Source organism: Syngnathus typhle, linkage group LG15 (assembly GCF_033458585.1).
Source record: "Syngnathus typhle isolate RoL2023-S1 ecotype Sweden linkage group LG15, RoL_Styp_1.0, whole genome shotgun sequence".
NCBI lineage: Eukaryota > Metazoa > Chordata > Actinopteri > Syngnathiformes > Syngnathidae > Syngnathus > Syngnathus typhle.
Window position 1 is genome coordinate 2,563,350 of NC_083752.1, and position 27,654 is coordinate 2,591,003.

The 27,654-nt window shown below is 42.2% G+C and overlaps 4 protein-coding genes across 9 annotated transcripts; 3 read left to right on the forward strand and 1 right to left on the reverse strand.

The window, feature by feature from the left end:
- Window positions 1-2,144: 2,144 nt before the first annotated feature.
- On the forward strand, window positions 2,145-12,087 carry esrra (estrogen-related receptor alpha). Of its 4 annotated transcripts, none has more exons than XM_061299637.1 (8): window positions 2,145-2,592; window positions 3,865-3,941; window positions 7,125-7,508; window positions 7,638-7,754; window positions 7,851-7,964; window positions 8,187-8,354; window positions 8,543-8,812; window positions 8,969-12,087. In XM_061299637.1, the coding sequence occupies exons 3-8, from the start codon at window positions 7,130-7,132 to the stop codon at window positions 9,220-9,222; spliced, it is 1,302 nt and encodes a 433-aa protein (XP_061155621.1). In that variant the 5' UTR covers window positions 2,145-2,592; window positions 3,865-3,941; window positions 7,125-7,129; the 3' UTR covers window positions 9,223-12,087. The 4 variants fall into 4 exon arrangements, with proteins under 4 accessions (XP_061155621.1, XP_061155622.1, XP_061155620.1 ...); XM_061299636.1 differs by lacking the exons at window positions 2,145-2,592; window positions 3,865-3,941 and adding exons at window positions 5,014-5,241; window positions 5,353-5,462; XM_061299638.1 differs by lacking the exons at window positions 2,145-2,592; window positions 3,865-3,941 and adding an exon at window positions 4,839-4,998.
- A 276-nt stretch (window positions 12,088-12,363) lies between these two features.
- prdx5 (peroxiredoxin 5) lies at window positions 12,364-14,404 on the forward strand. Of its 2 annotated transcripts, XM_061299661.1 has the most exons (7): window positions 12,364-12,488; window positions 12,596-12,672; window positions 13,410-13,544; window positions 13,622-13,753; window positions 13,859-13,897; window positions 13,962-14,026; window positions 14,111-14,404. In XM_061299661.1, exons 2-7 carry the CDS (start codon window positions 12,661-12,663, stop codon window positions 14,214-14,216), a joined length of 489 nt encoding a protein of 162 aa, XP_061155645.1. In that variant the 5' UTR covers window positions 12,364-12,488; window positions 12,596-12,660; the 3' UTR covers window positions 14,217-14,404. The 2 variants fall into 2 exon arrangements, with proteins under 2 accessions (XP_061155645.1, XP_061155644.1); XM_061299660.1 differs by lacking the exon at window positions 12,364-12,488 and having other exon boundaries at window positions 12,515-12,672.
- Window positions 14,405-14,575: 171 nt separating this feature from the next.
- Window positions 14,576-15,948, forward strand: banf1 (BAF nuclear assembly factor 1). 2 transcript variants are annotated; one of them, XM_061299667.1, is made up of 3 exons: window positions 14,576-14,736; window positions 15,242-15,392; window positions 15,569-15,948. In XM_061299667.1, exons 2-3 carry the CDS (start codon window positions 15,267-15,269, stop codon window positions 15,713-15,715), a joined length of 273 nt encoding a protein of 90 aa, XP_061155651.1. In that variant the 5' UTR covers window positions 14,576-14,736; window positions 15,242-15,266; the 3' UTR covers window positions 15,716-15,948. The 2 variants fall into 2 exon arrangements, with proteins under 2 accessions (XP_061155651.1, XP_061155652.1); XM_061299668.1 differs by having other exon boundaries at window positions 14,674-14,803.
- A 291-nt stretch (window positions 15,949-16,239) lies between these two features.
- On the reverse strand, window positions 16,240-27,209 carry si:dkey-175m17.7 (uncharacterized). The gene is made up of 6 exons (XM_061300118.1): window positions 25,199-27,209; window positions 24,732-25,034; window positions 24,316-24,577; window positions 18,416-18,430; window positions 17,714-17,813; window positions 16,240-17,341 (listed from the first exon to the last, which is right to left on the reverse strand). Exons 1-6 carry the CDS (start codon window positions 27,207-27,209, stop codon window positions 17,213-17,215), a joined length of 2,820 nt encoding a protein of 939 aa, XP_061156102.1. The 3' UTR covers window positions 16,240-17,212.
- Window positions 27,210-27,654: the final 445 nt, after the last annotated feature.

Below are 27,654 nucleotides of genomic sequence, written 5' to 3' on the forward strand. Positions count from 1 at the left end.
TCGCCATGCCTGGAGGAAACGTGTGAAGTGGAAAAACAATTAAATTATATAAGGAATTAACACTCTATTTTGGGAGTGTTTTAAAGGGGTCCTCATTAAGGTATTTTTAATCAATATCATTCTTGAGTTTGCCCTTCTGCTGTACCCATCTTGGCCACTGGGTGGCAGTATAATACAGCCATAATGACAAATGAAGAAGAACAGAACGTCTAATACGCTAAGATGGTGTAATGATAATGATTTTTTATTGCGGATAGAGGAGAAAGGACTTATCCGTCTACATGTGTTGCTCCATCTTTTGTGTTCAAATCTTTCTCTCATCTATTGAGTCTTTGTTAAATATGCAGATAGTGAGCAATCAAGCACCCTGAGCGAATGGGACAGTTTACTGTAGCATGTATAAAGATGACAGGCAGCCTTGTGGCATGGCGATCAGGAAGTCAGCAGGCTGCGATGATGTGCACTGGCACTGGCAGTGGGTGGGTGACCTTTTACTGGAGGACACACGCGCACGCGCATACGCACTCAGCTGCTTGAATGCCATGCACACTACTGCTGCACTCTCCCTGCTGCTGCCACCAGAGGGACAATACGGACTCGTCTGTACAATTCACTCCTGACCTGCAGAAAATAGTCTCTTTTATGTGTTTAGATGTATCTTACTTGAAGCAAATCCCCATACTGTCAACTTGCCAAGGGGAAATAATGATATTTTAAAATGAACACACGATGATCAAATCAAGATTAACTCACAAATATCCATTGTCATTATTGTGAATTGACATGTTAGCTCGCGTGAAGGCATTCTAATCAGCAGCTAACATTTAATAATTGAACAACACTGAGCCTTCTCGTCTCGTGTTCTGGTTTACTTGTGTTGCCTCTGTATAGGTTACAAGGACTGCAGTTCCCTTCAAACCAACCAACCAAGTAGGACTTTGTATATGCTCATCGAAAAGTGTAGAAAGGAGTGTGGTGAGCTCTATTCTCTGTCTGCCTTGCTATTATGAGTCATAGATGCAGTAATGTGCTTTTCCTGCACAACGGCGTCTTGGTATTTATGTAGTCTATCAGCTGACACCTGTCTAAGGTCAGGACCTGCTTGTAAGAGTAACCCTTGCGGTTCCAGCTGGCCTTCACAGGATGTATAGTTAGTTTCAATACATATTGTGTCAGAATGGACACTCACTTAAATAGATATATTTTAAGCAAATGAGTAATTTTATAAGGCCTGTAGCAGGACTGGTTTTGCCGTCTTTACAATGCATACTGCACCAGCACGATGCAGTCCCGCAGAATTGCAGTGTCTGCAGTAGAGACTCAATGACCTTGCTTCAAGGTCGCAATGACACCGCCGTCAGTTTTTCCTTTCGTGCGCGCGCGTCACGACTATCCTGCACCCGCAGCCCATTTCACGCGTGACCACAACGAGGCGCACATTTGACGCAACTATAGGAATTCAGGAAGGGGGGGGGGGGTTAGTTAGTAACACGCTTCGGGTAATACACACATGAATACATCAGTGTCTTGTGTGCGTCTAGATTGAGATACGATTTTTTTGGTTTGTTTTATTTATTCAATGGACAATAATGTCACCAGTACCAGTTTTCTGCTCTGACAAAGCTTGTATTTAAATAATACGGTTGAGATACTTGGACCGCAATGTCCGTCTTAAGGGTTATGAATACTCATTTTGATCTTTTATTTTTGGCATACGTATATTTGTCACTGCGGTGTCACGAGACCGACTGCATAGTTTCCATAAATGCAGCGGTCCCATGAGTGTGACAATTTGAATGAAAACAAACAAAAAAAAGAAGCATACAGTACGTTTAAAGTGTCACGACCAGGAAGTATGTTGCGTATTGTGTTGGTTAATTAAAAGTTGGGAGAAGTCTGTACATTTAAGGAAAAGTAATCTGAAATTACATCGTTATTTGAAGAGTATTTTTACTTTCTATGAAATCTCCCTGCACTGATTTCTTGAGTTGATGACGCTCGTACGAACGGACGTAATCGGAAAGCAGACGCAAATTGTTCTGTGGGAGGAGCCAAGGCACGGGACAGGGTCTGACGTCACTAACCAAATTAGTGAGAGAAAACAGCAACACCGGAAGTTGGTCTTACACGGATCAAAATAAAAAAGCAGAAGGGTTGTAATTTTAGTTGTATCACTCGCTAGATGTACAATATAAATACATATCCAGATTTTAAGTTTTTGATGTAAACAATGCCAGTCTGAAGAAACCCCCAAAAATTGGGTGACAAGTGTCGACGTGATTTTATTCTGAACTAGACGAAACAGGAAGCAGTATTTCCTTATTCTGAACCGGACTGTGTAAAGACCGCTTCAGCTGTGGGAGTCGAAGGCGAGGATTTTAATACCACTGTCTGGTACGGCGGAGCTGGCAAAGAAGATCGCGTCGCTGGTCGCTGTCATCACAAATTCCTCCGTCAAGTCACCGTCAGGTGTGACCAACACGATATTGGTTCAACGGCACCGTCAAAGCGCTGTAACGGACGGTGGACGTGATCGTCCCACCGACCTGCCTGCTTGGCTTCAAATCGAAAAGGCGATTTCTGTTGTTCCTGGTAAGTGTCTGTCACAATCAACAGCGACGATCCAACTCTATTCTTGTGTTTAATCATTAGTTATGCATGTATTGTCGTTTTTAATCCACGCTAGCTTCATTTGTATGCACGCTGGGCAGAGTGAAGTTGGCGTGCTCGCGTTATTGGGGGTAGGGGCCACTAGCCCGCTGGGGAAATTGATCATTTAGTTGTCTTTACGTTTGTCATTTACTGCAGATATCTCTGGTGCCTGTGCACAAAAGCCTCATTTGTGACGTCACGAAAGGCCTTAAAGTTTCCAAATCAAGCTCCGAATGACTTTGATAAACTCCATTGCAATATTTAAACTGGATGTACTGTACTAGGACAAAATAGGCAGTCGTTTGATTTCATTAAGATGAATAAGATGCAGTGGGACACGTTGTCGCATGCGCTACCCACTTTTTCAACGGTCCACAATTAAGTTGAGAATCGTAACATTTTCCGAGGTAATAACTTCCCGTCTCAGCACACTGACCTCTGAATGTAAGCAAGCCTGTTGGTCTAAGATTGAGACCACTGATCTGAAGGCATAATCCACTTTGGCAATTAACCTTTCACCGGTTCGAGATCAGTAGGCAAGGTCACCCCTGGGTGCCGGTTCTTGAGGGCTGCACGGCCGGCGCACAGCATAGGCAAACCTCTCCGTGACTTTTCAATGCACTTATTTGATGCGTAATCAGATCATCAACACTGGATAATACCTGACAAGCCAACTCTCTTCCAAACAACGTCTCACCTAAAAGGACATGGCGGTAAAGTATGTCGGCGTTAGTGTCAGCATTCTGATTCAGCTGCATAAGGGATTTAAATAAATGACATGAGAGTATTTATTTTTATTTATTTTCCCAAATGAATGCAATGGTTGACAAAACTACGAGCAAACTTCAACGCTCAACTTCGTATGAGTGAGAGACAAGGTGTTGGCTTTACTGTCTGTCCTTGAAGCATTCCTGTGACTTTGACCTTTGGAGTGTAACACGCAGCATAAGGGGGGGCGGTTTGTTGAGTCTTGGTCATAAATCTGAATATATCCTGCGTGTTGCACATTTTCAGGGATGATGTGACATATTTTGTTTATTTGACAGGGACAGTGTACATCAATGAACAGTTCTGGTTATCTGTGGTCACAGATGATCTTTTTTTTTTTTATTCAAGTTGTTCATGGTTATCTGAGAGGCTTGACAGTCTGTTCTTATGATTGCGTTGTTATGAAACGGCATTCCAATATCCAAACCTTGATTCACTTTGCAGGTATCCTCCGGTAGGAGCTGTCGACAACCCATAGCAAACATCGCGTGCTGTATAGAGGCTCCCATTCCAGCAAAGAGGTAAACGCTCTTACATATCTACTGATAGTGACTGTCATTTCTGTAGTAAAGTACTTTTTAAAACTAGGAACTGGATGACTTTGTCATTGTGGGGTGCCTATTGTTGCCATTGTTATGGCTTACAGCAATCTTTCCCGTTTGTTTGTTGGCAAATGATTGGGCAAGGTATGGTTATGGTACCCGTCTACATTGTTTGTGGTCCAAACACTTTCAGACCCATATTTCCCCTAATATGAAGACCCGATTTGTGTTGTAATAAGGATGTCATTGCTTAAGTTTATATTACATCAATGTTGCATGCAACCCGTGAAGCAGATCAATGTGAAGTCAGATTTTCCAATCTTTTCCAAATTGCATGCCCTACCCTGCTATGATCAAGACTTGTGGGAGTTTCGATGAATAACTATTGCGTTGTGTTATAATAGGAATCCGTGTCAGAACACATGCCGGGCGGGCCGCTCCATAAACACTATTATTTTTTTGTCTCAACAACTAATACACTAAGCTTGTATGCCATCTTTCCCTTTCTGCCCACAATACCGCTTCCAGATAAAGCTTCATTTCCGAACAGATCAATGCTTTTGGGGTTAAAATAGCAGTGACTCACTTTTATTCATTGAAAAATCGTGACGCTGTTTTGCAGCATTTGAATGTATGATGATGGGAAATATTTTGTTACAATTTCCTCAGGTCTTGACGTTTTAATGACTTTTTCAATACATCGTGAAATCCAATTTATTCCAAGCTATGCATGTTTGCATATGTAAATGAACGTGATTTATTTAATAGTTGTTGTGATTTTTTATTATTATTATTTTTTAATTAATTTATTTGATCTTTTATATTGGCGTCAAGCTTGTATTCACTTTGGCAGTTTGTAGTAATCGTCTCGGGAAGTGTTTGTTGACCAAACAGCTGTTTGGCTGGGAGAGCTGGTAGCTTGGCACATAGCAACATTGGAGCTACTAGCAGGCAGCCGGGCTACTGCTTTTCAATACCTGTACCATACTGGCACGCAGCCGGGAGACTTAAGTGCTGCACCAGTCTTCCCTATAAGGTAAAACGTAGCCTAGTCTGGGTTAGTGACCAAAATAAATCTCGGGCTAACAGGATGTAGCTTTGTCACTGGGAATTAACCCTTAGCAACTGTTAGCTGAGGGTAAGCTAACTTGCCCGTTTCAACGCTTCGAAGTAGCCAGTGCTAACATGTCGGGACACATTGGCTTTTTCACTTCGACGGCGACTTTGGATCCTCAAATCAAAGATGTTTGTGTCACCGAGCCAAAGCGACGTGTCGTCGGTGCGTGCGTGCGCGACGATGCACACGGTGAAGCACTTCCGACATGATCACAATTCCACATTGGTTGTCATTTTGGAATAATCAGCCAGTGTTGAATGTCTCGGTTTGCAGTGGAGTGACCTTCACTTCACATGTCTGAGGGAGGGACGGAGGGCAAACTCCAAGCAAAGTTGCCAGCTGCAATTGCACGAGGGGGCAAAAGAAAATGCAAAACATGCACAGTTAAGTTGTGAATGCTATCTGGATCTTGCCTCCACATCAATCCTTGTGATTTCCCCGTGCTGATATGACACACTACCGTCACGATTGCGTTTATTATCATTTTCTTTTATGAATGGCTAGTTTCCACTAGCTTATCACTAGGGCGTTTCTAAAATCTTTAAATGCTCTCGGTGACATAACGATCAACACACTGGTGGTCGTTCATGGGGTGTCGAATATTAAATTGATCCGAAGTGGTACGTAAATATACTACCCGGGATTGGAAGGATTAAGTGAACACTTTTCCTGTATTGTGCAAGACCACAAGCAAGGTGGTTGAGTTGACAGAGGGCTGGCTTCCTACTTATCTGCACAATTTGTATGGTGGTGATATTGTTTTGAAAAGGTCCAATCCAATCCGTCTAGTTCGACCACATCTCATATTTGTACAAAATGTTTGTTTTTATTTCGCGTTATGGTCTTTTGATTGGCGTGTTGCCAATGTTGCACAAATAGAAACTCACTTGTCGTCACTCGCCTGCCCTAAAACATTTTTTATTACGTTCCGTCACATACGGTTTTGTCCTTTGTTCAAGTCGCTGGAATTTGACCACCACGTTAAAGACTTGTGCAAGGTGATGTAACTGTACATAATGGTCAGTTATTATTTTATTTTTTTTTACCATTTTAAGGATGACTCTCAGACAAAAATATCAAAGCAAATTTGTATTGATGTCATTTAAAAATTCACTCATTGGCAATATGGTCTATTTAGAGACAATAATTGAGCCACCGATGGAAAATAATGATGATATATGGGCTAAATTGTCTATTTCTATTGAATATTTTGATTGATAAAGTTTGTTCTGGGAATGTCCTTCTCTGTACAGTATGGATTTTGTGTGCATAAGCACGTTTGCTGTAATTTTCCATCCAAATGCAAAAGAGGTTATGGACACGGCCAGTAGGCAAAGCGTTATTGCTGCAGCACTCTTCCAGCCTCGCACGTTATAACATTAGTTATGCGTCTGCAAAGTGAAGAGCGAGCCTGCTTTACGAGCAGCGTGACCTTCATCCAGTCACCTTGGCTATTTTAATTTACGGAGACGCCAGTGAGAAAGACTTCACGCCGGCCGTACTTAAAAACGTTTTAATAGGTGCGGAAGGTTTTGGATTGGCTGCGTTTATCCCACGGCTTTAAAAAGATAGCTGATAAAATGGACACAAACATTGGTTTGTATTTATTTACTTGAGTGACATCTCTCAACGAACACCAAGTCCTTCTGCGGTGATCGCTATGGTTGCACGGGAGATGAGATCATCCTTTATTAGTCCCACAGTGGGGAAATTTATAACGGTTTAATGCGGTGCTTGGATCTTATCAAGGTCCCGTCGCCTCAGTTGGGAAACGTTTAACACTTTGACCACGGAGGCTGCGGTCTTTATTATAATGAAAATGTCAGGTTAAAGTTAACCTATTGGACTGCAATGCCAGTAACAATGATTTAATTGTATCAGTCTAATGCTATATATTTTTAGTGGACACCACACATGCAGGCGCAAAAGGAGAGGTGGCGGCGCGGCGGGCCGCTGTACCCTCGAGCTTTATTTTGTCTTTATTGCTGCCTCAAATACTGTTACACTTTGACTCACTCGATTTTTTTTTTTTTTCCGTCCTCTAGACGACATGTCTTCCAGGGATCGCCGGTCCGACGTCTACATCAAGGCGGAACCGAGCAGTCCGGAGGGGGGCGGGGGAGGTCGGACCAGTCCCGGCGGGGCCTCCTCCGACTCGTCTCAGAGCGGCGGCGGAGAGACCAGAGGAGACGGTGCCAAACGCTATTCGCCGCCGCTCTACACGCCGGCGTTGCGTTGCCACTTCAAAGACGAGAGCGGCGACGGAGCGGACGAGGGATCCACGGCAAACGGAGCCGGGCGCTGCAAGTATGCGCTGAGCACGTTACCCAAGAGGCTGTGTTTGGTCTGCGGGGATGTGGCGTCGGGCTACCACTACGGCGTGGCTTCGTGCGAGGCCTGCAAAGCGTTCTTCAAGAGAACCATCCAAGGTATGGCGCTCTTCAAGTCGTAATTGCTCAGCTGGCCTATGTATGATTGAAGGTCATTGTCCCAGTCATTTGTTATCACTTGATATCAATGATTAACAAGATTTGATCATTTTCTCTACTTGCACCAAGGTAACATTGAGTACAGCTGTCCTGCATCGAATGAGTGCGAGATCACCAAAAGGCGCAGAAAGGCTTGCCAGGCATGCCGCTTCACCAAGTGCCTTAAAGTGGGCATGCTGAAAGAGGGTGAGCGGCACTTTCCCCAAGCCAAAGGCAGATCCAGCTTTTTTTTTTAATACCTATGTTTTGATGGCATAAATATTTGGATGTGTCCCGGTGCAGGAGTTCGTCTCGATAGGGTCCGGGGTGGACGGCAGAAGTACAAAAGGCGCCCCGAAGTGGAGAATGCAACATACCAGAGTGTCCCCCTATCGCTGACTAAGGACAACGAAAAGGGTGTGTGTAGTTTTTCTGTAGGGATTTCTGTTAGTACAACTTAGTAACAAAAATATAAGAACACTCATCAGAATTAGAGTGCCACCTACTGTTCTGGACTTTTTTTTTTTTTTTTTGTGTAAGGTGCAACATAATCAAGGTTAAGTTTGGATGATTGCTTTTTTATGAAGACTGCTTCAAATAACAAAAATATCTGATGAATGTTGTGTTTTCATAACGCAGGTTCCTCAAACATCATCGTGTCCCACCTGTTAGTGGCCGAGCCAGAAAAGTTATTTGCAATGCCGGACCCCCTCCAGCCCGACACAGCCCAGCGCACACTTACCACCCTTTGCGACCTTGCTGACCGTGAGCTGGTGGTCATCATCGGCTGGGCCAAGCACATTCCGGGTAAGCGACGCGGGGTGAAAACGGCCAACGGCACCGTGGCTGGCCTCTGCAATACCTGTCTCGCTCGCATCCAAATGTGGCAAGAAAAAAAGAACCAGCTTTATTTTCATTCAGTCAGCTATTCTCCTCCATACCACTCCTTAACATTCAGAACCTTCACTCTTGCTTTTTGTATCCCCCCCCCGCAGGCTTCTTGTCTCTGTCGCTAGCAGACCAGATGTCTGTGCTACAATCGGTTTGGCTGGAGGTGCTGGTGCTGGGCGTGGCGTACCGCTCGCTTGGCTGCGAAGACGAGGTTGTGTTCGCCGAGGATTTTGTCCTTGACGAGGAAATGTCCCGCGTCGCCGGGCTGACGGAGCTAAATGCGGCAATCAGTCAACTCGCCCGACGTTTCCGCGCCCTAAATGTGGACCGAGAGGAGTTTGTCATGCTAAAAGCCATCGCGCTCACTAACTCAGGTACAGTACACGTCGCGAATGAAGACGGACGAAAATAGCTCCGAGTGTGACGCGTTTACAGTCAGGTCAGCGAGTGAAATGCATTCCACTGTTTAGTCAATAAAGCTGAGAGATGAAACCCAGTGGCTCATCCCGTCCTCCCCGTTGCTCCGTCAGACTCTGTTTACATCGAAGATATGGAGGCTGTGCAGAAGCTGCGGGACCTCCTTCACCAGGCCCTGCTGGACCTGGAGTGTCAGCGGCGCCCGGACGACCCCCAGCGAGCCGGCCGCCTCCTTTTAACGCTGCCGCTACTCCGGCAGACCGCCGGTCGGGCTCTGACTACTTTCTACAGCATCAAGACCCGCGGTGGTATCCCCATGCACAAACTATTCTTGGAGATGCTGGAAGCCATGATGGACTCTCCCTAGAGGGGAGCAGCAGCAGCAGCAGCAGCAAACGTACGATGACGCCGAGACTCGACGGTGATCTAAATCTAGTGGGTGAGTCACAAAAGAGGTTTTATTAGAGAAGTAATCATAAGGAAAGAAATTCTTTAAGTTGTTACTGTCAAGCTTCGGTGAGCACTGTCAAGTTCCACATGTGCGTGGAGAAAAACGGAGAATCCGAATGCCAAGTTACTTGCAGTGGCCTCCGTGACGCTTCATCGCAGCTTCATTCTGCAGTCGCATAAACCACCGGAGAACATGGAAGTCGTGGAGAGCGGGACTACAGTCATGTGACCTTTGAACTTTGGAGCTAATGCAACAGTGACTCATGAAAGCCATAACATATCCGGAAAAGACTTGAGGGTCCACTTTAGTACACAGGGTGCATTAATTTAATATAGCTTAGTGCCGTTGTAGGCAGTTTTTTTTTGTTTGTTTTTTGTTTTAAGACTCGCAATATGCTAAAAGCAATATAATAAATTGATTATTGTCTGATAGTTTTCCACTCTCAGGACCCCCAAGGACTTTTATTTGATTTCAGCCAACGGGCTGGTTTGGACCCGGTATGAGAGTAGGGCTGCACATTTAGGGCCATAATGATCATTTCACGCAGTATTTTGATCCCAATTATTATTACTATTATTCACCGTAGTAGAGAAAATACCAGTATTTTTTTCAGTGCAAAAATAAAACGCAAAAATAAATTGATCTTTTAGAATGTTAGTTAAAAGTATCAGTTAGAAAGTGCTAACCGAAATAAATGTGCTGTTATCTTGTTTCCACACTACTTGCTCTGAATCCGAAACAAGCCTTTCAACGCTCTTGATGGTTCACATCTCGAATTTTTGTTGCACTTTCTTCTCTCGCCAAAATTCAGCAGGTTGTGCTCACTTGTTATTTGGGCAGCCTGATGAAGCCTTAACCATGCGTTGGCCTCCTGGCTGACGACCGGTTGGAAAAAGTGCTTGATAATATTTCCAGCAGAGCCCACATTTTCAATTTAGCTGATAATCCGGTTTAATGGTGGTGACGCAAATTGTGGAATTTGATCAACTGTGCAGCCCGAAAGGAGACCTGTTAAAATATGTGAGAGGTTTCGAACCACTGATTTAAATGTCTTTTTTTTTTTTTTTTTTAATTGTATAATCTGGGAGAACGGCACATGAAAGTGTGCCCCTAGAATGCTCCTCTTGAATGCTAACGGTATTATAATTTGTCTTTGTTTGGCACGCAAAAAAAAATAAAAAATGGCTTCCATTTGCAACAAGCGAATGACACTTTAGTGCGTGTGGCAAGACTGAGGCCGCCGGACAGAAATGCGTTCCCCATACTGTTGTCTTGTTCTGCTGCTCTGAAAAATGGTCTGACGTGTTCCATCCGTGTACTGTTGTAAGATTTGGTGCATTGAGGAAAAGTGCATTGTAAAAAAAAAAAAAAACACTTGTTTCAATATGTCTGTCCGTACATGTCTTGAACTTGTAAGCGCCTGGAATGGGCTCAGGGCAACTAGAAATGCAACATTGTGTGTTGAACCCTCATCTTGACCCCTGACCCCGAAGCCCTCTACCCTGTTTCTTTGTACGGTATAGGTAGACTGTGAGCGTCGCCACGAGCTTCACATTCAATGCTGTCCAAATCCGATTCTCCTAAAACCCATCCGTGTATGTATATTGGCCAAAGTGCCATTAATCTTTTAGCCATGTACAGTGACAGTAATACAACTAGCAACATGCAATTTATAGCAAAAGGTGATCAAGCCAGCAAACGTGACAATTTCTTCTTTACAAATGTACAGTATTTGTGCTGCTTATAGTGTATCGGAGGTTTGTTAAAAGATTTCTTTTTTTTTTTTTTTCCTTTCAGGCGTGTTTATTTGGTGTTGAGGAGAATGGGTAAGATTTATACACTGTCATATTTGTGGGATGGAGAATAAGCTGTTCATTTGGAACGTCAGGAATGCAACTTTTGTTTATATTTTTTTTTTCTGGAAGCTGTTGTCATTGCAGGGCTCAAAATAAGGTTTCCACCGGATTAGTGAGGCTGCAGAAATTTTATGGGTATCCGTAACAGCCAAATAACTGTGAAGACAACTTTTTCAGATGGGGTGACTTGTTTATTTAAATTACCATTTGAGGTACATTCAATGTTTTTAAACCTCTTGTCCCATAAATTTGATCCTTTTTTTTTTTGTTGCTTACTAACCACAGTTGTAGGGGAAAGAAAATGTTATTTCACATGAAGCTGGAATGTCTTCACATTATTACTGTATATTTTAGGGATATTTTAAGAGGGTCATAGGAAACCAGATGTCTAACGGAATGGGAATCATTTGCAGTGTTGCAATTGCAATTATAAAGTTGTATGTAGTTTGTGTACTTTTAATATAAATTAGCAATACAATAAGTTACCAAAACACTTGTTTCCTTGTATAGTCGCTGTGTACATTTAACATTGCAAGTTATGAGAAATAGCCACAAAACATTTAGAAGCTCAAATCAATGTTTGTATTTTGACAAGACTATTTAAATGATTAAATTCTATTTTTTACTCAATTTACTGTTTGTTGACATTGCTTTATTTTTACGCGTTTTGCTGGCTGTGAATTTATGTGTAGACTTGTTTTCTTTTAAAGTTAGGTAACATAGGTTTTGATGTCTTTCGTCTAAACATGTCCACATTAAAATCACTGTGAATAAAAGTGATATATTCCACTGTCTGAGGAAACAGGGCGTGGATTATTTTGAGGTGCTTTGTGCTGTGAAATAAATGGACACTACCCACCTCATTTCATTGCTGTCATTTCTACTGCAATACAGTATTTGGGATTAAAGACTACTGTTGAATATACATGCTGGTCATTTTCACTATGTTCCTGATCCGAATTTGTTGGCTCACATTATGCTTTTATTGTTTTGAGTCCCCGTGACCTATTAAATCAAGTTTGACCCAGAATAGCCTCAAAGCAATTTATTACACAATGTATTTTCAATTTCTGTCAGACTAACATGTAGCCAAAATGTGTAAATAATATTGGAGTAGATTATTCTTGTAGATAATTTCATGCAGCACACTTTTAAAGACATTTTGCAACATGCCGCATTCAAATGTTATCGAACGTTTCGCCATTAATCACAGTGAATGGGTCGGACATGAGCGTTCAGGTAGCAGATGGCGCAGTTAATAAAGATTTAGTGGGCCTGGCAAGGCCCAAACGTAAAGACGACAGTTGTGCGAAGCAAGCGAGCCAGGTTGGAGGCGTGTCTGCTTTTTTTGACAAAAATTATAAATCGACACGCTTGAGCGTCACGTAAGCTTCGTTAAGCGCAAGCGCATATCATGTTTTCCGTTGCTACAGCGGTTCTTAAACGCACCCGTGTGGAACACTTCGCGAGGTCGCTCCACTCTTCTACTTTGATCAAAATGCCGATTAAGGTAAGATATAAAATCAAAACAACACTTGCTATTATGCAAATGTATCTTCTGGCAAATGACCGAACTATTGCTAACATGTTTGGTAGCTCGCTATGCTAACCACCGTAATGTCGCATGATAGCATTAGCTAGCCATGCATTTACAAGTTACTACCCTTTATTTCGATCAACACTTGCGAACTAATATATAAAGTAAACGTTGATCAAACCAGGCGGTGAATCACATTAGTGTTCTTCTAAAGGTCGCAGTTAACGAGCAGAGATCGGATTACACGTCACCATTATTTAAGCATTGCGTTGTTTGTTGTCATATTGAGCACACACAATAAGACGATTGCGCAATACAGCCAGCCTTTGAGGAACGTTAAATCACAGTCAATTGACGCTTGTGTGCATTGTAATCGACGTTTATGAAATCGGCAGCTGTATTTGCATGTATGACGGGCTTGATAGTTGATGACGTAGCTTTTGGACATCAAGTAAAAATAAACACTGCAATATCAGACTTGATATTTCATAAAGTCATTTGGCACCAATACTTAGCCAAAATGCAATATAACCGTGTCACATACATCATCTGTAGCAGTTCAGTCATTTCCTCAATAAAGTGACCGCATAAATGATCAATTGCATTTAAATCACGTCATCAAACTATTGTGTGTACATTGCTACAATGTGTTTAGCTAGTCAAACTTGGCCTGCTCCATCCAATCCAATTTACTCTTGTTATTCTTTCAGGTGGGGGATTCTCTTCCTGCTGTGCAAGTCCACGAGGGTGAGCCAGGAAATAAGGTGGCAATGAATCAACTCTTTAAGGGGAAGAAAGGCATCCTCTTTGCTGTACCAGGAGCGTTCACCCCTGGTTGCTCCAAGGCAGGCCCAAACCAAATTGGTCATGTCATACCTAGTTGAATCTTGACTAGTTGTTTTGTTTTTGCTTTTGCTTTCAGACTCACCTGCCAGGTTATGTCCAGCAGGCAGCAGAGCTGAAGGATAAAGGCGTACAGGAGTTGGCCTGTGTGTCCGTGAATGATGCTTTTGTCATGGCCGCCTGGGGAAAAGAGCATGGAGCAGATGGCAAGGTGCGCTTTAGAGGAAACATTGTTTCCCATCTTGCTGCACTTCTGAGTTGCTCTTTTTCACTGGTTACTAGCTATTGATAGAGAGGGAATTGATTTCTCCCACAGATTCGAATGTTGGCTGATCCTACAGGAGAATTCACAAAGGTAAACCAAACAATCGCTTGAGTACAACTTTGTGTTTGCGAAACGTCTCTCTCTTGCTTTGAAGGCTGTGGACTTGTTGCTTGACAGTGATCAGATTGTGCAGGCACTTGGAAACAAGAGGTCAAAGAGGTAAAGACAAAGTTTCAATTTTGCAACACTACTGCAATCTGGAAGCATGTTTAAGTCCGAGCATGTGTCTGATATGTGTTGCAGATATGCAATGGTGGTAGAAGATGGAGTCGTGACAAAGATCAACGTGGAGCCAGACGGCACGGGGCTAACCTGCAGCCTGGCGCCCAGTATTGTGTCTGCACTCTAAACTTGTTTCGAACTTCTCAACCAAATTATAAAAGTTGCACTAACTGTTCCAAATCTGTGACAAAGCTTCTCCCTCATCCTAAAGAGCACCACAAATGTTACACGAGTACTAGTGTGGAAAAATAGAGATGTAAGGTGTTTAATGCGCACAAATATGACCGGAAAGAAAACAATAAAGTTGATCAGCAACTTCTGTGTTGTTCTTAAATGTGCCTGGATGTAGAGCATACTATGGAACGAATAGTTTCCATGTTTTCTTTACAAATGTATATTTCTTACTCATGGCCAGTTTAGTTGAACACAAAGCTAAAAAGTTGCAGGAATGGGTTGTCGGTCATTTCTATTATCATTACTATGCAGTAGCAACTTCCGTCCAGTGAGTGGCGGTAACGTACCAATATATTTGTTTTCCAACTGCCCTGAGAAATAGCCAACGAAGAAGAAAAGTAGGAAAGCGAAGAAGCGTGTTGCTAGCACAACTCAGCTAACACTATACGACGACACGACGTCAGACTCGGGAGGTAAGATATTGAAATTCAACAAAAGCTTTCATCCCACGGTAACTCCGTTTGACGTTTGACATGAACGGTAAGATGAACAAATCGCACGTGTAGCGTCATTTACAGTTAAGCTAACAAGGAAGCTCATTCAAACATACCTGGCGCCTTAATAGTTTCACATTCGCTCAAACTGTACTTTCTACTCATCGAACAAAACACACCTCACAAAATCCGCACTTTAAATGTGCTAGCAGTTATGGTTTTGCCATTTGCAACACGATATTGTTAAATTTAGCCAATGTTGGCGTTGGAAACGATTGCGCGCGCAATTCAAGATGACGACTCCATTGTTGCTCGATTTTAAACATGACTGAATTTCTAAGCCTTTCTGCCATATAAGGATTTCATTGGTATTGGTTGGTTCATTATTTACAAACATAACATCAAATGTAATATATATTTTATATCTATTTATATTTATATATCTATATTTTTTGTTATAATTGTTTGTTTGCTCTGTGACCAGATTTGTGACCTTCAACAAAGAAGCCATGTCTTCAACATCCCAGAAACATCGTGATTTTGTGACTGAGCCAATAGGAGAAAAACCCGTGTTTGCTCTTGGAGGTATTGGCGAGGTCCTTGGAAAAAGACTGGAGGAGAAAGGTTTTGACAAGGTATCATGTTCAGTTGTTTTCTCTTATGTTTACATCTGTGGGCCATACATGTTAATTAAAAAAGAAAACTGGACGGCGGTAGCTGAGCATTTATTTATTCTCCTAGTTATTCTTAAAGTCTTCTAAAAACGATACAGAAAAATCTTTTCGAAAAGTTTTCAACTTGTGTTCTCCAGGCGTACGTTGTCCTCGGACAGTTTCTACTGCTAAAGAAAGACGAGGAGCTTTTCCGGGAATGGCTAAAGGACACTTGCGGTGCAAACTCAAAACAACAAGGTGACTGCTTCAACTGCCTTAAAGAATGGTGTGACGCCTTCCTATGAAGCTTGGGTTGTTTCTTTTATATCTATTTTTTTGTAGTTCAAACTGATTGTTGGCTCTCGTAACAGATTGAATCCACTATATATGAATATATTAACAAACACTGCAACACACCTATGAAGTTTATTGAAGTACTTTTTAAATTGTACTCACTGTTATTGCCTTTTCACTCAGTCACAGCCTGTATCACATTTTAATTGCTCTTAAGAATGATCTAAATAAATTTGGAAGTGAAGTTGTTGATGTGATTCTATCATTATTTGACATATATCGTGAATAAACATTCAAGGAGCTGCAGCAATTTCTGGCTGTGCATGTACAATGAGGGTGGATCTTTTTGTAAGCCCTTGTATGTTGCAAGTGGGCTTTTATTTGTATGTAGTAACTTGGGTTGGCCACATGGTGTCGCTGTGGAGTTGGGTGTCCATTAAGCAGGTTGAGAACACAATTTGCTAATATGTCACGAAGGCCAGGTGAGTATTGTTTTGAATACATTTATCCATATCCACAGCAGTTTATCAAATAAAATGACAATTGACAGAATGCCGTTTCATCACAGGTTTTATTTCAGTGCTTAATGTTCTTTGGTGATGATTTTCCTGCCTAATTATCCTGTCGACGTCATACAAAATGTTGAAAATAATCCAGCGAGGATTCCAAAAATCACGATGGCAGAAAGTCAAGCCAAAGTCAAGATTTATGATTCTTGCCTTCAAAATAAAACTCTAAAAAGTCAGTTGATGTTTTCTTGATGGGGATGATGGGCAGCACCTTTATTGTCACTTTGATACTATTTTCTTTTTATCACTCTGTAGAAGAAATATTTACCCTCATGATCCATTTTATTAGGTACGCCTACATGAAAAAATATTCCAAACGGCTTATTTGTGATCCCAATAATAAATGAGATAAATGAACAAAATCAGAAACCAAGGGAAACATTGGCTTTGATAACAAAATTCAGGCATATGATGGTTTAGAATGATAAATGAAGGCTATGGTTCAATTTGTGTGGGTGTAGCTAATGAAGTGGTGTGTCTATATACACTTTAGTTTACCTTTGCACTATACCAGCACACAAACACACACGTATGATCGAAATCTTAGGTGGACATGATTCCAGTTCACCAATGGCTTTAAAGAATACAGCCATTATTGAAAGTGTAATGTCGGCCTATCATCTCATAATAAACATTCATAATGGTTCCACTCGAATGTATCCTCTGAGTTATTATTAATCCAATGTGAGATTGGCATATTTAAAAATGTTTTTGTTTTTTTATATAGATGCCTGTTAGTGTTTTATGTTATGTTTGTTTTCCTTATGACCTGGCAATATCTGCGGATGGCTCTGACTCGTAATCAATCTCGTTGCTTTCGTATTGGGCTGTACACGGGCACCGTATGCAAGTATAGTGGTTGCACACATGCACGCTGAACATACTCTTCATTTGTACTTTGCCTTTTCTCGGAAAGGTATCAACAATCCCTGATTGAGCTCAAAGCAGAGCGCAAAAGAACTTCTTCTCCCTGAAAGGGTTCTCCGAAGTGGGCACGGGTGTGATCAGAGGGTCGTCGCAAGCGTGGGCGTCGCAGTACGCCATCAGGTCAGCGGCCGCTTTGGACACCTGGGTCAAAGGGTCAGAGCATTCCTTGAGCAGCCATTTTGGGTAGTCAAGTTGCAAATCAAATTCGATCAAAGCGCTTATTAAAATAATAGATCTAGCAACAAATGGTTGATGCATTGGAAGAATAAATAATAATGTTTCAAAAATATAGAAAAATAGTCAATATATATATATAATATAATAAAAATATATAAATATTACAAACAACTGCTCATTTTCAGACACTACCACTTGCAAATAACACCACTGATTAGTCCTGACTTAATATTGTATTTCTAATAATTTGCTTTCCTTATTTTTATGACCTGATTTTGTGTACTGTAAATAATGTTACTTATGGACCAAATTGTGAAGAGCTCAGTGTTGCTTTACCTTTATCCTGCAGAAACTAGCCTCGATCTTCAGTTGCTCAACCAGCTTCCTGGCTTGGCCCACACTCATGGTGCTATTCACTGGGGTGTCTCCTTTCATTCTGAACACAAACAGAGGCAAAAGAAAGTCAAGTCTTGTTATCATTGTAAAAAAAATATATATATGCATGGAATAGCAATTTTATTTCAGCCGCACAGCTCATGCAAAGAAGACACAGCACTTAACTCAGCTGTCTGGCTCAACAATCATTACGGTCAATGTGTCATATTACAGCTTGCTAAATTGGTCACCTTGTGACTCGAATCAATACCACAGTTTCAAATATAATAGGTTACACTAGCAAGGCTTTTATATGCCATTCACCCTGGCCTGGACATTTTATATCAAGATTAAATACTGGCATGCAATTAGAACCCCCCCGCCACGCCGCACGCATCAATGTGACAATGTTAATAAGTCAAAGTCAAAGTCAAAGTCAAAGTCAGCTTTATTGTCAATCTCTCCACGTCACAACACACAAAGAGACCGAAATTACGTTTTTCTCTATCCCACGGTGACGAGACACATAACACGATAGACATACAAGTACGCGACACAATATAAAAAAAACGACCAGACCTGAAGTAAATCCTACCAAGCCATAGCGGACATTTCCCCTATTGCCTTTGCCTCCCTTCTCCATCCATCCATTTGTCTCCTTACCCGTACGATATTCCTCTTCAGGCGTAATTTCCCCCCCTCGTCTCCCGTTTTGTGCTTCTCTATCAGTGTGAGTGTGTGCGTGTGTGTGTGTGTGGTGGAAGTGTCAATGTAGCCGGACCCCACCCCTCACAGACGACAGCCTGGATGCTCCCTTGCTCTCAACAGTCCAGTTCACTGCAATCCTGCCACAGTCCAATTTAGAGGCTCAACCCCTCTGCAGTGAGGTGGTATCTGCCAAATAAGGGGGGCTCAGTATTGATGAGGTTTTCTTAAGCAGATGGGGATGGTGGTGGTGGGACTAACCATATTTGTGGAGGGGGATTTTTAAAATTGGGGAATTTCACATTCTCAGATTCAATATGTGCTGTGCAACAAAATTTGGACTTGAGATATTTGTTATTTGGTATAATAATACAGTGGAGGTAGTGATGTCAGATCGTCATCACTGCCTCCCCTTTCCCTCTTGCACTCCCTCTCCTCTGTTGCTATGGGAACCGCTGCAGTCTACTTTAATGGTTTATAATATCGCCTCTTTTACCTCAGGAAACTCTTCTCTTGGGGCTTATTTTAATTCTAGTCGACAGATACATTATATAACTAAAAGCCTGTTTGTATTTTTATATTTTATTACCACGAGTTAGGGACACCGTGAAGCGCAGTGGACGATAGAACAAATCAACAGTTTTATATGACCGAATTACGGTTTCTTTGCGGGATGCACGGTGATGGTGACCAACAGGGGGTGTATGACGTCTATCAATCTTTTTTCCTTGCCATGTTCGCGATATGCTTTGTCCCTCAAAACTTGCCGTAGCTGTGTTTTCCCCCATAGACATGTCATAGACATAAATATCCCTTGTCGCAATATAGTACGTTAATTGTGTTGCCATATTGGATGTGGCATTATTATTATTATTATTATTATTATTATTATTATTATTATTATTATTATTATTATTATTATTATTATTATTATTATTATTATTATTATTATTATTATTATTATTATTATTATTATTATTATTATTATCGATTGGTGAAGCCCCAATAGTTTGTTGCTTGGAGACCAAACCATTGTTATGTGCTCGTCTTGCTCACAAAAAGTCCATTCAAGGATGGAACAAAATTGAATGACGGAAAAAAACACATATAGTAGATTAATGACAGTATTGTTGTCTGGTCTACACCAATCGAAACATGTTTGAAAGGGATCGCAACGGCACAAACTGTGAAATGGACTGTGCGATTATTTTATTGCCATACATAAAATGCTCAGCAGATGGTCTGTGTGAGCTCCATTTACTGTTGCAAGGCCCCCAACAATTTTTTTTTGTTGTTATCCATTTCTCAAGTGGTGGAGTAAAAATAGATCCTCATTTTTATCTCTACATTTAGATAGAACTAAACAACTATCTGTGAAATACGTCCCCTCAAATGGCTATTTTGGATCAAACTTGCGTAAAAGGTCAACTTATTGTTGACATTGTGAATCCATGCAGCACTTCTCTGCCTCGAGGTTGTAGTCAATAAAGGTTGATGTCAATAAAGATTAAATCGTATTGTTGAAAGATTTTCATTTCAGCCCATTTGGGCCATTGATTCTCTGGTGACTAGACACTGACATAGTGGATGCGTTTTTGGCTGGCTAACTTTAGGTTTGTCAAAGAGTGACAAATATCAAATTGCCATATTTATTTCATTCAATGTGGTTGCCATTGAACTCAATGAAACTATATCATAATACTAGAATATTCAGAAGTGCAGCCAACATTTACAATTTTTAGTCCCATTAATAGTGACAATAATTACAAAACAAGTCCTCAAGACGAAGGTTATGATGCTCGACAACAAATAAAGTTTGATCAGCCGCTGAATTGAATTTCGGTCGATGCTGACTTGCCATCTGGAGAGAATTTGCCAACTTTTTTTGTGAGAACCTGCTCAAGCAGTTTTGTGAAACTCGCCATGGATACCTTGTGTAAATTGTTTTGTAAATCATTTCTATTTCATCTTCCACTTCGTTTTGTTCTAATGTATGTCACAATCTGTGTTTTCATCGGCTTTAGTTAGCTTTCCTTTTGTTTCATGTTTGTTTTTTATGTGTCTATCTGTCTGTCAACTCATTAGATTTTTGGTTCCACCTGATCTCGTCAGCCATGTTCCATGGATCTCCCATTCAGCTCCCTCAAGCCACTTGCATCTTCTCCAGGTGAGCCTCGCTGTAATTTTGTATTTTGTTCTTTGCTTCTTTCAGTCTGTATAGCTTTTGTCATTTATCCTATTGTAGTGAGTGCTTTAATTCCTTTGTTCCTGTCAAGTTTGATTTGTTGAGTCACTGTGAGTTTAGTTTTTTTTTTTTTTTTTTTTCCCAAGACAAGCAGAGAGTGGCAGTATAATCCAATCTATACATGATTGTACAGGAATTAATTCCAAGCAGATACTGAATATGTCCTATATTGACGTGCCCGCAGGGGCTTGATCTCACTTGTGAATAGCAACTTTGTGTTACGCAATTCTAAAGCCAGCAGATGTGGTTGGCATGATGATCAAAATCATCAATTACAATTGGCTGTCCGTATTGATGGCGCCGTTCAATACTAGACTGCTGCCTCATGGTTGTTTCGGATGGTCCAAATGTTTTTTGGAATCTTCTTCTTGAAAGAAAATAGACACACAAACTAAGAGACACATGCATTTCCTTTTGCATTTTATTATTTAAAGACAGTTCCAATGTGTTGTCACCATCCAGCCGTCAGGTTTTGCACAGCACACTGGTAGGATCCTATAAGGGTTATTGGACTCATTTTGCTGCTTAAAAACACATTTAAATGTATATCAGTCACATACAATGCAGTAGAGCAGCCGCTGAGCACAGAGCAGGTCGGCATGTTGCGCAACTGTTCAGCCTGGATGGGAATTTGTCATTGTGCCAACCAACTCTAGTGAGCAAAGAACCATTTGGACACACTTTAGTTTAGTTTAGTTTATTGTTTAGCACATATTATTATTTCAATAACTGTGCAAGGAGGGAGACGAAGCCTAGGGCTTGTAAAGAGCTCCACTCCTTCTTCCACTTTCTAGCCCTCTACCTAAGAACAATAACACAAAAGTGAAGTTGAAAATGTTTTTCCAAATTCCTGGATGCATAGAAAATTGACATGTGAAAGAGCATCAGTTTCATTTTTGCATATTTGTGCTACATGATTCATAGGTAGATGTGTTTTTTTTTTTAATTGATTGATTTTTTTTCCAAACCTCTGCATCGCTGTTGTTGTGGAACAGAGGTGGCAAATCTGGGCTGATTGTTCTCTTCTCTTCCTCTGCTCCAATGATGTTTAGAATTTTTTCTTGGTGCATGGCTCTAACGGGAGTGCAAGTCAGTGCGAGCTTTGCCTTCCCTCCCGTACGATAAATACATGGCGAACAAACTGCTACATCAGCACATCTGCAGTAAAAGACGTATCCTAAAACGACCTTGAAGAAATGTCCAAAAAAAAGTCCCTCTTCTTCCTTCCTAATCTCTTTTCACAGAAGACAAGTAGTCACACTGAAACGAGGACACAACTTTGAGGCATGTGCATCAATTGCTACACTTTTCAAACCTGCACTACTTTTTGTGATAAATGTGACATACAAAGACGTCGTAGTGATATAGCAGCATTGTATTTAGTCACACAGTGCATGTGAAATAATTAGCTTGTCTAAATAGAACGACTACAGTATGAAAGGAGGGGAGATCACAGGTACGTACATATTTATCCTAGGTCATATAAATGTCAGTAGTGGCGTGGGAGAAAAGCATTAATATCACACCCAAATATGATTTGGGTTTTATTTTCGCCCTTCGATTTCACCCTCATGTTGAAAAAGCAGGCTGGAAATAGCACATTGATTCAAGATAGGCAAAATACAAGTATAACAGGAAGTTCCACCAATACATGGCTTTACAATGTTCTCCAAATAGGTTATCAAAAACACGGCGACACCTCGCACGTTTTTCGGCTTTACAAATGCAAAAGACTTTTGCTCAAACCAGACTGCGCGGCCCGAAGAGATGATCTCTTGTGTAAGATCATAAAGCGTGAAATTAAACAAGTTCCTTCCAGAGCCATTTGCATAAAAAGTCTATAAAAGTCAGGGAGTGGTGACCACGGAGCTTTTTCCAAGCTTGGGAAGACTCAATTGTTTGTTTGGTAATGTCTCGACAAATAAAATGAAGACTAAACGTAAGAAAAGGTATGACGTGCAAAAACAAATACCTGACGTGATTAGAAAACATAATAGTAGAAAAATATATGTAACCTATATAAAACTGACATTATTATTAACCCAAAATAATTACAAAGTAAATTCAATATTCTCCAGTCATTGATCGAACAATGAGGACCGCATTGTACAAGGCGAAAGAAACTGAAGGCAGTTTTGTTTTTGGGGAGAACTTTTGAATGGCCCATAAAAAATAATCCAGTTTGCTGAAATGATTTTGTCCCTCATAAACTCTCACAAGCAATTTGCATAATCACCAGCTAAAAGTGAAGCACAATATTTTGTACCAAATGTGAGCTAGTCTTACCTGGCCATTTTGGATTAGTGATTATTTTAATGAGGTTTAGTTACAAAATGCTTGTGAGAGCATTCTCGAGTGACTGGGTTAACCCACATTAACCCAAAGATTTGTCGATTGAACTAGAATCAATAAGACAACATCACTTGGGACACAACGTGCGCGTCCCTGTTATATTATATAAAAAAAAGAAAATAAAATACTATACACATCATGCTTAATGATTTTAACATCATTATTTGAATTTGGAAGAACGGCAAAAATTGATTCCAGCAAGAAAAAAAAAAAATCACAGCATGGGTTTGAAAATGTGCAAACTAATAATCATGCCTCAGAATACATCAATTGTGCACCAAATACTGAAGTCTTTCCATAAAAGAACTTTATAAATACTACATGGCTCTAAACAGGAAGTTGCTACAAACTCCTCCCGCTCAAAGCTGAACAGTAAACACGAAATACTTCACAGCCCAACGTTTTCCAAAGGAGACTAAATTTGTCATCTTTCTGTGAATGTTGCCAATGAAGACGTTGTTGTTTTTTTTTTCCTATCTGGCATAAGACCAAGAAGATAAAATATGCTTTAGGGCCTTCACAGTAGAAGAAGCGTTCACAGTGAATCTTGGTATCTTCTCTAATCAAAAGCAAAGCCTTCATAATACAGTGATGCCCTAGTCACAAGGGCCACAGTGGGGACGATAAGATAAGGCAGGAGAAGGGAAAAAAAATGGCATCACTGGAAAACTGATCATTCTGGCTCTTTCGTTAACAAAACACAAAGCAGATTTGGTTGCTGGAGTGTCAAGACATGTAAGCTCCCTTGTCAATACACTGTAAACATTAGAAATGGCTGTTTTACTCCCTATTTGCGGAACAACATATTGGAGTTCAAATGATCAAGTACTCACTGATCACATCATCCAAGAGTTGTATCCGATATTCATTTCAACTAAAGCTTCACAATTTATTTCAGAATAATCTTTGTGATACTATGCTAAGATGATACTGAGGCGGGTTTTTTTTGTTTTGTTTTTTAAATACTAGCCAAAATGTCCTAACAAGGCTCACTAACAAAGGCTAATTTTAACAAGTTTTATCAGTGCATAATCAACCGTCCCAAGTTTCAGGTCAAAAATCTTTCAATACAGTATTCCTTTTATATTGGCACATTATCTCTAAACAGTGTACTGGATGATGATCAAGTTAAATAGCTACTTACATGAGGTCATTTATATATCAGTTTGTCTCATGTTTCACAGTATCAAAGTGCACGAATTGCCAAAGACACCCCAATTTTTCTTAACCTGCCCCAAATTCCACGTGCCCCCCCCGTCACACTTGGGTCTCTACACCATCAAGTTTAGGCATCAGGATGCGAGGAGTCACCCCGGAGTTGAGGTCCCTCTCAAACTCCAAAAGCTGCCCCATGAAGTTTAGATTTGGCGACACCACAGGACGACGGCTGCGTACGTATTTGTAGGCGTCCGTCATTGTCATGAGGGTGTGTTTCATTAGGTAGGCGATGACGATGGTTGCCGAACGGGATACACCTGCCTGGCAGTGCACCAGCACACCTTGCCCACTCTGATATGCTTCCTCTGTGGATGGAGACAAAACAAGTGATATCACTTTTGGATACTACCAATCAGAAATATGCGTTGATCAAGTCAATCTATCAAACGTTGAAGAAATCACGAATGGCGTTTAGCGCTATTTACAAACATCCACGTCAAATAAGTATGAAGAACTCACCAATGAATTCAAAAACCTCCTCAAAGTATTGTCGAAGGTTTTGTTTACTGTTGTCTGTGGCCGGCAGCCTTTTGTAGTGCAGTCCTGATTTGAGGTGGTAGAGGGGAAGGTGCGTCGTCACGTTGACCACATAGCCGATGTTGAGGTGCAAGAGCAGATCCAGGTCTTGAGCATCCCTTTCGTTTCCAAGAAACAAGAAGGGCAGGATGGCGCTGATCGCAGCGTTCTCCGCATCGGGAGTCATTGCAGACTCGTCAGACAGGGAGGCAGGCAGCGACGAGGAGAGTGGCAGCGAAAGGTGCACTGGAAGAGGACAAGTTGACATCTTGAGAGAATTCCATTCTAAAATAGAGCCTTGAGTTATAGCAAGTACAAAAAAAAAGGCATATTTTCAACTGGGATTTTAGCTGGAATTTGACCCACAAGCAATATCTTGTATGTATGACGACACAGAATATGAATCTTACTTCTGCTTTTCTCCTCATTTTGCTCTCTGTTGAGTGAGTTGAGAGCCAAGTGAAGGGACTGGGCGGATGGTAGAGAATGTCCCCCGTCTCTTTGCCAGGGTTTGGGTTTGATGAGTGTGCTGGGAGCGGACGGTGGAGGCGAAAAGGAAACGGGCGATGGCGGAGAAGGGGAACGCGGTGAAGGGGAGCGAGGATACGGTGTGTCTCGATTGTGCTCAAGAGTGCCCGCCATTCCCACGTCGTCCGCTTTGTTAAGAAGCCTCCTGATGGAGCTCCCGTGTTCGTCATATCCCTGTCCCGACCTGCGAGCCATGAAGTCCAGGGCGGCCATCTTGTCCTGCTGTAGTCGCCGCCGGCCAGCGTGGTCCGTAAGATGAGAGTGAGCGTACTCCTGGAGGTTTTCGCAGTCCAGGCGGACGAGGCCAGCTCTTTCGTTTTGGATCTGCCTGGAAGTTGTCTTTCCAACTCCTATTCCAATTCCGGCACAGTGATTCCCTTGGGCTGTCGAATGGGTCATCTTTCTCGCCAGTTCTTCAGGCCAGATCGTTCGTACGCTGTAGTCGTCATCATTGGCCTGGAACGTATTCGCCGCATGAGGTGCTCCGATGCTTCTCCCTGGAGGTTTACCTCTGCGAGGGTTGAACGTTACCACGATGGGGTCGCTGCTACAATAGCTGCAGGTGGAGCTACCTGTGTGGGAGGTTTTGGGATTGCAACCCGTGACACAGCTTTGTATTGCCCGAAGAGGGGCAGAAGAGGATATCGGGGTACAAGGCAGGCACCCCCCTACCATTTTCTTGCGAAGAATAGCGGGGCTCTCAAAGTTCGCGGCCTCACTGGAGCAAGAGGCACAGCGGAGAGGTTTCAACAGGCTTGATCGGTGTTCAGACACAGTGCTGTTGGTTGAGGATGTGTTTGAGGTGGAGGCGGTGGAGAGACATCCTCCCAAATTTCTCAGACCCATTTCTTTGCCTCCTTTCTTTACCACGCCGACATTATGAACGCCAGAAAAGGAGGTGGACGAGCTACCGCCACCTCCTTGGCAACTGGAGGCATGTCCTTTAGCCCCTCTGCATCGTACCAACCGCCAGCAACCGCATCCGAAGGGGTGGGTGCAGTCAATGGTGCAGCTGTGGTCGGGACTCGGGAAGCCGCCTGTGTGGGAAGGGCCCGGGGACAAGGGTAGACCAAGGAGAATATGAGGACGGTGATCTCTGTGGCGGGATGGGTGAGACTGGAAGGGTTGATGGGGAGAGGAAGAGGGATGGCTGGAGTTTAGGACGGCTGCATGGGGAACAGGGACGGAGTTGTGTTGGTAGGGAAGACTATGATGCAGGGTACCCAGCTTGGAACTCTTGGGATCCAGCAAGGGGAATTCTGAGTCAGGTCTTTGGAGAAAAAGTGTCTTTTCTTTCTCTTTCACATCCCTGAGGTTGTACTGCTGCGACTGCGCAGGGACAAACTGCAGGACGGCGGATGACGACACTTGACTGTGTCGACTTTGCAGTGATTTGTGTTCACCTCCACCTGACCGTTCAGCGCCGCCGGTTCTTCTCTCAATCGGATCTGAATGTGAAGGGACGCATTTTACCCGTGTACCCTTGCCGCTTGCGCTATGGCCAAGGGAGTTGCTGATTCCTGCTCTCCCGCCTTTGTCCAGAGTCAATCTGATATCAATACTATGTGTGTGGGACGGCAGTCGCGGGCTGAGAGTTACAGTTCCATTGCTGTGGCAGTGGCTCGGGACGTTTCTGCAACCCGGCGGCGGCGCAAGAGAATGATCGCCCGGGGTTTTCTGTCCGCGGGCGGGTCTGCGTTTGCATTCCAAAGTCAGAGGTTTACAGGTGGGTGAGTAGAAGTGAGGGCGGGGAGCACGGGTGATTTGCGCGTTGGAAGAGGTGGAGATCTGAGACGAGTGATGTGGGATGGCTTGAGGGGAAGCCTCACACAAGGTGATGTTTTTCGGCCGCTGGATGACCACTATGCGCTCGTCGAGAGGAAGAGGAGGCATCTGGGTTCATAGGAAGCTGTCCAGTAAAGAAGAGACATTCGCCAGATGATTCATCTCAACAACTGTCCTTAGCTCAAAACAAGTGGGCCAGACTTTAAATCCCATTTGTTTGGGTCCAAAATTAGGATAGTTGCCTTTGCTCTTTAATATTTAAAGAGTATCCAATGCTGTTCCATTGTTGGCACAGCTAGTTCATTATTTATGAAATGTAAAGTCAAACCCAAAAGCAACACAGACAACAGCGGAAAGATTTCTCGTATGTTTTCCACATTTGGATGAGTCACCTCCGATATCGGAAGCAAGTGAAAACATACCAAAAACATCAATAATGTCACATCTCAGATTGAACAAGAACTTGTCCCGTATAATTCTTTCCTCATTGGCTGCACAAATGGGACAAGAAAATGACACCTACTGGTGCATGCTTGACCTTAATGGATAACAC

Coding starts and splice junctions, on each gene's coding strand:
- esrra (XM_061299635.1), top strand. Junction 7,509..7,637: donor CTTCAAGAGAACCATCCAAG/GTATGGCGCTCT, acceptor ACTTGCACCAAG/GTAACATTGAGTACAGCTGT. Junction 8,813..8,968: donor CATCGCGCTCACTAACTCAG/GTACAGTACACG, acceptor TTGCTCCGTCAG/ACTCTGTTTACATCGAAGAT.
- prdx5 (XM_061299660.1), top strand. CDS start 12,577: ATGTTTTCCGTTGCTACAGCGGTTCTTAAACGCACCCGTGTGGAACAC. Junction 13,545..13,621: donor TCACCCCTGGTTGCTCCAAG/GCAGGCCCAAAC, acceptor TTTTGCTTTCAG/ACTCACCTGCCAGGTTATGT. Junction 13,898..13,961: donor CTACAGGAGAATTCACAAAG/GTAAACCAAACA, acceptor CTTGCTTTGAAG/GCTGTGGACTTGTTGCTTGA.
- banf1 (XM_061299667.1), top strand. CDS start 15,267: ATGTCTTCAACATCCCAGAAACATCGTGATTTTGTGACTGAGCCAATA. Junction 15,393..15,568: donor AGGAGAAAGGTTTTGACAAG/GTATCATGTTCA, acceptor TGTGTTCTCCAG/GCGTACGTTGTCCTCGGACA.
- si:dkey-175m17.7 (XM_061300118.1), bottom strand. CDS start 27,209: ATGCCTCCTCTTCCTCTCGACGAGCGCATAGTGGTCATCCAGCGGCCG. Junction 25,035..25,198: donor AAATGAGGAGAAAAGCAGAA/GTAAGATTCATA, acceptor GTCCTCTTCCAG/TGCACCTTTCGCTGCCACTC. Junction 24,578..24,731: donor GGAGGTTTTTGAATTCATTG/GTGAGTTCTTCA, acceptor CTCCATCCACAG/AGGAAGCATATCAGAGTGGG.